Raw genomic sequence first — 12,115 nt, 5'->3', positions numbered from 1 at the left:
CAGTCTTTCCTGGCTAGAACAAGGCCATGGACCCACAAAGGGAGCTCCAGCCTGCTCCAAACTTCCCGGTAGAAGAGATCGGCGAGGTGCTGGCTTGGTGTTCATTTCTTTGAATGTTTGGTAAAATTTACCAGTAAAGCCATCTGGTCCTAGGGTTTTCTTTGTTGGGTGGTTTTAGCTTACTGATTCAATCTCTTTACTTATAATGGGTTTGTTGAAATTATCTGTTTCCTATTGAGTCTGTTTAAGTAATTTGTGTGGTCTAGGAATTTATCCATTTCATTTAAGTTATAGGATTTTCTGATGTATGGTTGTTTATAGTATCCTCCTATTACTTTTTATTTCTGTAAGGTTGGTAGTATTGACCCTTTCATTTCTGATTTTATTTATTTGCATCCTCTATTTCCTAGACTATGTAAAGGTATCTCAATTTTATTGATCTTGGCAATGAATCAACTTTTGGTTTCATTCATTCTCTGTTTTGTTTTTCTATTTTTGTATTTCAGTTATCTTGGCTCTAATCTTTACTGTTTCTTTCTGCTCACTTTGGGTTTAATTTATTCTTCTAGTTCCTTCATGTGTGAGATCAGTTACTGATTTGAGACCTTTCTTTTTTTTAGTATTAGTATTTTACAGCTATAAATTTCCCTCCCAGCACTGCCTTCACTGTATCCCATAAGTTTGGTACGTTGTGTTTTCATTTTCACTAATCTCAAGGTATATCCTGTTTTCCCTTGTGATTTCTCCTTTGACCTATTGGTTATTAAGAGTCTATTTTTAAATTTCCACCTATTTGTTAATTTTCTTGTTATTGATTTCTAGCTTCATTCCATTGTTATCAGAGAGATACTTTGTATTATTTCAGTTTGTATGATTTTTAAATTTATCGAGAGTTGCTTTGTGATCTAACATGGTACACAATGATCCATGTGTACTTGAGAAGAATGTGTAGTCTGTTGTTGGGTGACGTATTCTATAGTGTCTGTTAGGTATAGTTGGTTTCTAATATTGTTCAAGTCTCTATTTCCTTCTTGATCTTCTGTCTAGAAGATCTATCCATTATTTAAAAATTTTTGTTTTTACAAATAGTGAATCTTTATATAAACATTTATATATATTTTTTGGATGCTGAGGTACTGGAATGGCTAGAGAGAAATAACTGAAATGGTGGATCTGTAACCCATGGCATTCTTTGAGATGTGCTGTATGGCTATTCGTTAGATTGTACTTTGAAGGTTATCACCTTTCTGTATATATCTTGTATTTCGCAGTAAGGAAATAACTGAAACTGTGGAAAAGTAACCCATAGCATTCTTTGAAATTGCCTATATGACCACTTGCTAAATCGTACTTTGAGGGTTGTCACCTTTCTGTATATATGTTATACATCACAGTGGGGAAGTGGCTGAAGTTGTGGAACTGTGACCCATGGTATTATTTGAAATTTGCTAACTACTTGTTGAATAGTACTTTGAAAGTTATCACTGTTTTGTATATATGTTGGATTTCACAGTAAAAAATGTATTTAAAAAAAAAGATAAAGGGGTGGTGATGAAAGGAATAAATAAATAACCAAACAGCTATCACTGAAGAGTATGTCAGCTGGAAACATGTTAGGAATCACTGGTGCTAGTGAGCTAGTCTGGGAACCAGACTTTGCGGGCTACACACACACACACAAATTTAATTAAAGCAGTTGTAGGTTTACAGAAAAATCATGTAAAAAATACAGCATTCTTATATACCACTCCCCCATTATTAATATTTTGCATTAGTGTGGTACCTTTCTTACAAATGATGAAAGAATATTATCATTGTAATATTAACTATAGTCCATAGTTTACATTATGGTGTATTTTTTTTCCCATACCACCCTATTATTGCCACCTTGTATTAGTGTGGTACATTTGCTATAATTCATGAATGAACATTTTAAAATGGTATTTAGGTTGTTTCAAAGATTTTGCTGTTACTGATAATATGACAGTAAATATTATATATTCTTTTGTATGAATGTGTATGTATGTGTATACATTGCTTGCTTGCTTGTTTTTTTCATATTGGGAGAGGTGTATCTTCAGGGTAAATTGCTAGAAGTTGGATTGCTGGTAAATGGATAAATAGAAGTGTAGTTCTATTAGGTATTGCCAAATTCCCTTCCAAAGGAGTTATATCATTTCAAATTCCCACCATCACAATGTATAAGAGTGTCTTTTTCTCTGCAGCCTTGCCAGTAGTGTCACCAAGCATTTGAATTTTTCCCAATCTGATATGTGAGAAATGATATTTCAATGTACTTTTAATTTGTATTTCTCTTACTACAGGTGAAATTGAGTATCTTTTCATGTTTAAGCATCATTTGTATATCTTTTTTCATGAACTGTCCTTTTTTCTTTTTTTTTAAATAGCTATTTTGTCTTTTTATTACCCTTGATTTGTAATAATTATTTTTCTGTTAGAGATGTTAACCCCTTATCTATGATATACACTACAATATTTTCTTTCATTATTTCATTGGTCTTTTGTTCTTGCTTTTGTTATTTTCCAACAGCATTGTGTTTTTAAGGATGTCAATATTATACACATATGAATGTGAATGAACAATTTATTTTATGATATTTTCCAAGAACAGTTAATATTGAGCTCCTATTTGATATTTCAAGGGATTTCTGATAAAAACATGAATATATTATTGTATCTACTAAAATGTTTCTTTGAAATGTAGCTTTGATAGAGTATGTTTGTTTACAAAAAAAATAAAATCAATGAAAAAGCTTCAGTGAAAAATAATGGCTAGATATAATTATACAATACCATATAAGAATATAAATTTCTAATATGAGGATTTAGGAATCATAGAACTTAATATGGGGAAAGAAGTTTTGTACAAGTTACTCTTTTCTCTCTTAGTTGGAAAAAAGAATTTGTTTCCTGATATGAAGAAGTGTCTCTAAAGAGGATTAAGTTTTTTTCTTGAGACAGTTTGAGAAACTTGAGTCTATTTATTGGAATATAACAAATAATTTCAAGGAGTTTAATACAAAATCAGGATTAATTTCACCACTTTTAGAATATATGAAAGTTTTTAAAAAGTCTTCTGGAGTATACTAAGGTTTTTTGAGATGATTGACTATAACCTAGAAAATGCTAATTGAGAATTTTATTCTGAAGTGAATGAAGTAAAGGAAAAATATCAATTTTCATCCAGTGCCTTTTTAAAGCTCATTTTAGAAATAAAAATAGCTCCAAAATCCACTTATTTTTATTTAATTTATTATGAATGTTAATAGGAAAATGATGAAACCAGAAATAAAAATTGCCTAAAATAAAGTTTGCACAAGGTACAGCTATGATTTTCTTATAATGATAATCACTTTAAATTATAATCTTCATGTCACTTTAGAAGTAATTGACATTATTGGATATGTACTGTTTCTGTTAAGAAAAAAATCCTGTTTTATAAAAGGATACTCAGTAAGGTAGTATGACCTAGCTACTCTATTTCCATTCTGCAGGCTTGCCAACTTTTCTGCCTCAGAGTCTTTCTCCTTGTTCTGCCTTTTGTCTAAGCACTTTTACACCGGGCATAATGTTTTTTTCTTTCTCCTCCTCCAGTTCTCAACTTCAATGTTGCTTCCAGTGAGAGCGCTTTCCTGATCACCTTTTTCAAGGAATCTTGTGTGTATTGTTGAATGCTGTTACTCCCTTTCTGGCACATTGTGCTTAGGAAATAATTGTTTAATGAATGAATATAAATTCTTTTAACAAACCATAGTCATATGTGCTTAAGGTAAAATCAGAAATAGCATTTAAGTGCTTTTTTCCTTTTCTGTGGTTGCACATGTCAGCAGTGTAATGGTGGTCTTGGCTTTCTTGCTTCTAGCAGTTGTTCAATATCTCATATTTAACATTTTTAGTATAGTTATTAGCTATTTTCTCAGTATTATTTATTTCCCAATTAGTTTGAAAAGAGAAAATCAAACATTTCTATTGTTGACTTAGAAAGTAACTGAAAAAGATGTTTTCATTCTAAATTTTTAAAATGTCTTATCATGAAAATGTTCTAAATACAGAGAATAACATGATGAATCTCCATATATTTATAATCCAGATTTAACAATTATCAAATTTTTGCCTCATCTTAAAATTTAAGTTTTATTCCTCATTCCTTTTGGTTTTAGAAATAAGTTAAAAAATTATTAGAGCACTAATAAATGCATGGTGATTAAGATCATTTGATTTTATCCATTATAGCTGGAAAACCATTTACTATAATAGCTTCACAAGCCATTTCAAAGTCTCCACATCAGAACCAGGATTCTCCTCAAAAGGTACTTATTTTTTTCTATGAATATATTCTTTTATTTTGATATGGAATGTTCTGTAATTTGTAATAGGATTATAGTATAGAGTTTCCAAGTATAGTATAGTATAGAGTTTCCAAGCTCTCAATTCATGGCCCTGCATGTATCTCAGTAATTTTTTCATGGCATCCCTGGGCCAAAAGAAATACCTAATCACTGCATTTACCAAGTAGTTAGTGGTATTAAACAACTTAATAAGTATTTATGTGCTAATAACTTAGCAAGCATTTTATTTTTACATAAACACAGTAACTTAATGAACTATACCTGTTGAGTGTTGCACAACTTCTCTAACCATGGAAGAAACTAGACATTACCATCCCACAACTTGTTCCATTTTGATTTTTGCATGGCAATTGCTTTTTATCATAGCAATCTCAAAAAACTCAACTTTACAAAAAGAGGTTGTCTTTGAAAGAAATTTAGCAATATTTGACTTCAAAGCTGAAGTACCTTGAGTTAGTAGTTAATTTACTATCCAATAAGTAATGTTTTTCCCTAAAATTTAAAACAGAGACCTGTGAGTTCATGGTAGTACCCCAAGATACCTTGGTATAGTTTGGGAAACACAACAGTAATGTTAAAAAGTAGCATGCTAATTAGGGTATATTGAAATTCTGGACTAAGTCATTGATTAGTATTTCTCAATAGGGGTGTTATTGGCATTTTTGGAGGGAGAAATCTTTCATTATGTGGCACTGCTCTTTCTAGCAGACATGTATGGAAGAAAAAAGAAAGTGAGGTGTTTAATTTACCTCTATTTTGCATTTTATTCCATCTTTCATCATTTCTTTCCTTCAATAATCATTTTCTTTCTTTTTCAAATACAGAAACAAGATGGAAAAAATAACTTTTTCTTTGCTTATTTTTAAAAATACAGACTGATATGTATAGTTTTATATCCTTTCCCTTAATACCATATTATACTTTTTCACATCATTAAAAAGTGCTCTGGTTTGTTTAAATGCATGTTTCCCACACATCAGCACCAAAAATATAGACAGGATTTTGCATGATATACTTCTAAGGTATGACACTAGCACAGAGAGTTGACAACAGAAGGGTAAATGGGAAAAATCTACATTTTTATATATATAATTCCTATAATTAATAGAAATACCGTACTAGTATTATAGAAATACTAGGGACAGATAATTAAGGGCTGACAAGAGCTATGAGATGTTTTGTGTCATGAGAATTGTTTAAAATGGAGAGTGATGAGGATTGTACAATTAAGTGATGATAATGTGAGATATGGATAGATTATCATGGATGTAACGTATGCTATGTGAACTTAGGAACCCCTACTTTATAAGTCAAGCCCTCGATATTGAAGTTTGCTCAGGTGAAACTAATGGCTGTAGAGAGGAGGCTAAGCTCACCTGTAATTATGCCTAGGAGTTAACCTCCAGAGAACCTATTTTGTTGCTCAGATGTGGACTTTCTCTCTCTAAGCCTAACTCTGCAAATAAACTCATCACCCTCCCCCCCGACATGCGCCAGGACCCCCAAGATGAAGGAGCCTTCCTAGCAAAGTGAGACATGGATTCCGGGAATGAGCCTGACCCTGGCACTGAGGGATTGAGAATGCTTTTTGACCAAAAGGGGGAAAAGAAAGGCAACAAAATAAGTTTACTTCAGTTAAGATGTGTCTGGCCCAGCCCAGTCAAGAGAGGCCTTAGTCATATTACTGGAATCCTTTATAAGCAGAATGAATTCAGACATGAGAGCAAGAAACAGCCAGAGACTGAAATTCAACAGAGCCAAGAGAAGGGAGAGACCAGGAGATGCTGTCAGGTGCTTTGCCATGTGACAAGGAACGAAGGATCACTGGTAGCCAGCCCTGGTATGCCACAGTCTTTTGAGGAGAAAGCATTGCCTTGATGATGCCTTGATTTGACATTTACCTGACCTGAAAACTGTGAGAAAATAAATTGCCATTGTTTATGCCAAACCATTTCATGGTATTTGCTTGAGCAGCCTAGGAAACTAAAACACCATAGTAAGTAGGCCTTTTTGATGAGACTACTTAAGTTAAGGTGTAACCCACTTCAATCAGGAAGGATCTTAATGCTACTACTGGAGTCCTTTATAAACGGAATGAAATTCAGCAGAGAAAGAGAAAGCCACAGGAAGCAAGAAGCTAAAACAGAACCCAGAAGGTAAGGAAGAGACCAGGAGAGACCACAGTTTGCCTTTCCATGTGACAGAAAAACCAAAGCTCACCAGCAGCCAGCCCCAGAATGCCAGTCTTTGGGAAGTAAGCATCACCTTGATGATGCAGTAATTTGGACATTTTCCTGGCTTCAAAACAGTGAGCAAATAAATTCCCATTATCTAAGCAAAACCATTTCATGATATGTACTTGAGCAGTCTAGAAACAAAAACATCCAGACACATGCTAATCGAATTATCAAATGCAAAAGACAGAGAGAGTTCTGAAAGTTGAAAGAGAAAAGCAACATGGTATGTACAGTGGAATCCCACTTGTAGGTAAGGAGTCTGTGGGTTGAAACACTGAGAGGAAACAATTGCCAACCAAGAATTTTATATCTAGCAAGATTTTCTTTCAAACAAAGAGGGAGAGATTAAGATATTCCCAGTTAAACAAAAGCTGAGGGAGTTCATCACCACTAGACTTCCCCTACAAGCAATGCTAAGTGGAAATTTTCAGACTGAAAGGAAAGGACACTAGACAGTGGATCAAAGGAGTATAAAGGAATAAAGGCCCACAGTAAAAGGAACCATTTGTATAATTATAAATACAAGTACTATTATATTTTATTTTTTGACATTAACACCAGTCTTCTTACAAGTACTAAAATGTAAATGCATGAAAAGTAATGATAAATCTATGGTTTGGGGCATACAAGGTACAAAGTTATAATTTGTAACAAATACAAAAAAGGATGGGGGAATGGAGGGGTATAGAAACAGTATATGTGTATGCTATTAAAGTTAAGTTGGTATCAAATACAAATGATTTTGTATATTTAAGATGTTAAAATTTATCCCCATGGGTAATCACTAAGGAAAATAAATAATAAATATTTCCTGGTAGAAATGAGAAGTCACTTAGTATGTGTGCCAGTTTGAATGTATTATGTCCCCCAGAAACAGCCATATTTTTTGATGCAATCTTGTGGGACAGACATATTAGTGGGGATTAAGTTGGAACTTTGGATTAGGTTGTTTGCATGGAAATGCACCCCACCCAACTGTGGGTGATAATTCTGATTGGATAATTTCCATGGAGGTGTGGCCCCACCCATTCAGGGTGGGCCTTGATCAGTGGCACCATATAAATGAGCTGACGGGCAGAGGGAACTCTGTGCAGCTGTGAGTGACGTTTTGAAGAGGAGCTACAGCCAAGAGGGACACTTTGAAGAAAGCACAGGAGCTGCAGATGAGAGACAGTTTGAAGATGGCTGTTGAAAGCAGACTCGCTCCAGAGAAGCTGAGAGAGTACAAATATTCCAAGTGCAACTAAGAGTGACATTCTTGAGGAACTGCAGCCTAGAGAGGAACGTCCTGGGAGAAAGCCATTTTGAAACCAGAACTTTGGAGCAGACGCCAGCCACGTGCCTTCCCAACTAACAGGTTTTCTGGACGCCATTGGCCATCCTCCAGTGAAGGTACCCAATTGCTGATGTGTTACCTTGGACACTTTATGGCCTTAAGACTGTAACTGTGTAACCAAATAAACCCCCTTTTATAAAAGCCGGTCCATCTCTGGTGTTTTGCATTCCGGCAGCCTTAGCAAACTAGAACAATATGGTACAAAATAAAAAAAAATTAAATAAATATCAAAGTAGGCATTAAAGGAAGAATTGAAGGTCAAAAAAGTATAAATGGGAAAAAGTATAAATAGCAAAGACTAAATAGCAAAATGTCAGAAGAAAGGCCTGCAGTATCAGTAGTTACTTTAAATATAAATTGACTAAACTCTCAGTTAGAAGGCAGAGCTTGGTACAATGGATTAAAAAAGCACAATACAGCTATATGCTCTCTATAACAGATGCCTTAAATTCCAAGACGTAAGTAGGCTGAAAATGAAAGAATGGAAAAACTTATACCATGTAAGTACTAACCAAAAGAGAGCTGGTGTATCTATACTATGATCAGATAAGATATACTTTAAGCAAAAAACTGTTATGAGGGACAAAGAAGGTCACTATATACTAATAAAGGAGTCAATTCAACAAGAAGACATAACAATTATAAATATATATGCATCTAACAACAGAGCCCCAAAATATATGACGCAAATATTGACATACTTGAAGGGAGAAACAGATGGTTCTACATTAATAGTAGGAGACTTTAATACACCGCTTTCATTAACGGATAAATATCTAGACAGAAGATCAATAAGGAAATAACAGACTGTAACAATATTCTAAACCATCTAGACCTAACAGATATATAGAGAGCACTTCACCAAACAGCAGCAGAATACACATTCTTCTCTAGTGCACGTGGATCATTTTCCAGGATATACCAGATATTAGTTCACAAAACATTTCTCAGTAAGTTCAAAAATATTGAAATCATACAATGCATCTTTTCCAACCAGAATGGAATGAGACTAGAAATCATTAACAGGGAGAAATGGAAAATTCACAAATGCGGAAATTAAAAGACATAGTTGTAAACAACCAATAGGTTAAAGAAGAAATCACAAGGGAAATTAGGAAATACCTTGTGTTGTCAACAACTCAGTATCTAGTAAAGAGATCAAATTAGTAATCAAAAACCTCCTAACAAAGAAAAGCCCCAGATCAGTTGGCTTTACAGGTGAATTTTCCAAAACATTCCAAGAAGAATTAACATCAATCCTTCAAAAAACTTAAGAGGAGGAAACCCTCCCTGATTCATTCATTGAAGCTGACATCATCCTCGTACCAAAACCAGATAAAGATACCGCAAAAAAAGTAAATAACATATCAATCTTCCTTTTAAATATAGATGCAAAAATCCTGAAGAAACACTAGCAAGTTTATTCCAACAGCATATTTAAAGAATTATACATCATAATCAAGTGGGATTTATCCCAGGTATGCAAGGGTGTTTCAACATAAGAAAATCAATTAATGTAATATACCACATTGACAAAATGAAGGAAAAAAAAATCACCATCATCTCCATTGTTGCAGAAAAACCCTTCTTTATTAAAAATACATAGAATACTAGCAATAAAAGGAAACTTCCTCAACATGATAAAGGGTGCATGTGAAAAACCCACAGCTAATATCATACTTAAGGGTGAAAGATTGAAAGCCTTCCCTCTAAGATTAGGAAAAAGACAAGGATGCCTTCTATCACCACTGTTATTCAACATTGTAGTGGAAATTCTAGCCAAAGCAGTTAGGCAAGAGGAAGAGTTAAAAGGAATTAAGATTGGAAAGGAAGAAATATAACTTCCCCTATTTGCAGATGATGTTACCTTAATATATAAGAAATTCCGAAAAATGCACAACAAAGCTACGAGAGCTAATAAATGAATTCAGCAAGGTAGTGTGGTACAAGTAGAACAAGCAAAAATCAGTAGAGTTTCTATACAGTAGTAGTGACAATCTGAAGATGAAATCAAGAAAAATCCATTTACAATAGCAACTAAAAGAATCAAATATCTAGGAATAAGTCTAGCCACGGACATAAAGGACTTGAACATGGAAAACTGCAAAACATTGCTAAAAGAAATGAGAGAAGGCCTAAATATATGGAAAGACATTCTGCATTCATGGATTGGAAGACTAAATATTGTTAAGATATCAGTTCTACCCAAAGCTATTTGTAGATTCCAGCATAGCTATAGCCATTTCGCAAAGAAGAATAAAGTTGGAGGACATACTTCCCAATCTTAAAACTTATTAAAAAGCTGCAGTAATCAAAACAGCATGGTACTGTTACAAGGACAAACATATAGACCAATGGAATTGAATTGGAAGTTCAGAAATAAACCCTCACATCTATGGCCAGTTGATTTTTTTAATTCAATTTTATTGAGATACATTCACATACCATACAGTCATCCAAAGTGTATAATCAGTTGTTCACCGTACCATCATATAGTTGTGCACTCATCACCCCAATCTATTGTTTGAACATTTTATTTGTACCAGAAAAAGTGAAAATAAGAATAAAAAATAAAAGTTAAGAAGAACACCCAAAACACACCCACTTCCCACCTATTTTTCATTTAGTTTTTTGTCCCCATTTTTCTACTCATCCTTCCATACACTGGATAAAGGAAGTATGATCCATAAGGCTTTCACAATCACACTGTCACCTCTTGTAAGCTACATTGCTATACAATCGTCTTCAAGGGTCAAGGCTACTGGGTTGCAGTTTGATAGTTTCAGGCATTTACTTCTAGCTATTCCAATGCATTAAAACCTAAAAAGGGTTATCTATAATAGTGCATAAGAATGCCCACCAGAGTGACCTCTGGACTCCATTTGGAATCTCTCAGCCACTGAAACTTTATATCATTTCATTTCGCATCCCCCTTTTGGTCAAGAAGATGTTCTCAACCCCGTGATGTCGGGTCCAGATTCATCCCAGGGAGTCATATCCTGCGTTGCCAGGGAGACTTACCCCCCCGGGAGTCAGATCCCACATAGAGGGGAGGGCAGTGAGTTCACCTGCGGAGTTGGCTTAGCTAGAGAGAGAGGGCCACATCTGAGCAACAAGGTGGTACTCAGGAGGAGACTTATGGGCAATTGATTTTTTTTTTAATTAAGATTTATTCACATACCATACACTCATCCAAAGTATCTAATCCATTGAACACATTACCATCATATAGTTGTTCATTCTTCACCCTGATCTTTTTTTTTTTTACATTTTCCTTGTACCAGAAAAAGTGAAAGCAAGAATAAAAAAAGAACAGTAAAAACAGAACACTCAAATGGTCCCCCCCCATTATTCCTTTAGTTCTTGTTTTTTGTTTTTTGTGTTTTTTTGCCCCCATTTTCCTACTCATCCATCCATATGCTGGACAAAGGGGAGTGTGATCCACATGGCTTTCCCAATCACATTGTCACCACTCATGAGCTATATTGTTGTATAGTCATCTTCAAGATTCAAGGGTTCTGGGTTATAGTTTGATAGTTTCAGGTATTTACTGCTAGCTATTCCAATTCATTAAAACCTAAAAAGGGTTATCTATATTGTGCATAAGAGTGCCCACCAGAGTGATCTCTTGGCTCCTTTTGGAATTTCTCAGCCACTGAAATGGCCAATTGAGTTTTGACAGGGGTGCCAAGTCTACTCATTCAGGAAAGAATAGTTTCTACAACAGAGGGTTCTAGGAAAACTGAATGTGCATCACAAAAGAATGAAAGTGGTCGTCTTCCTCATACCATATACCAAAATTGTCTCAAAATAGATCAAAGACCTAAATATAGGAGCCAGAACTATGAAACTCCTAGAAGAAAACATACGGAAGCGTCTTCGGGACCTTGTGTTAGGCAATGGTTCCTTAGATTTCTCACCTAGAGCACAAGTAGACAAATGGGCCTCATCAATAATAAAAACTTTTGTGCCTCAAAATACTTTATCACAAAAGTAAAACAACAACCTGAGAAAATATTTGGTAACCACATACCAGGTAAAGATTTAATATCCAGATAAATAAAGAAAATCTACAACTCAACAATAGACAAACAATTTAAAAATGTGCAAAAGACCTGAACAGACATTTCTCCAAAGTTATACATATGACCAAAAAGCACAAGAAAAGATAT

General features: G+C 34.4%; 1 protein-coding gene across 1 annotated transcript in view; it reads left to right on the top strand.

Annotated features, from left to right (window-relative positions):
- The window catches only part of ZGRF1 (zinc finger GRF-type containing 1), a 139,689-nt gene that overhangs the window by 55,661 nt on the left and 71,913 nt on the right, over positions 1 to 12,115 (top strand). The window contains exon 7 of the mRNA XM_037830485.1: positions 4,255 to 4,331. Coding sequence (XP_037686413.1) covers positions 4,255 to 4,331 — 77 coding nt within the window. The remainder of the gene's footprint in view (positions 1 to 4,254; positions 4,332 to 12,115) is intronic.

This window comes from Choloepus didactylus, chromosome 3 (genome assembly GCF_015220235.1).
Source record: "Choloepus didactylus isolate mChoDid1 chromosome 3, mChoDid1.pri, whole genome shotgun sequence".
In the NCBI taxonomy this organism is placed as follows: Eukaryota; Metazoa; Chordata; class Mammalia; order Pilosa; family Megalonychidae; genus Choloepus; species Choloepus didactylus.
Note: the sequence above shows the minus strand (reverse complement) of the source record. Positions and strands in the feature narration are given on the sequence as shown.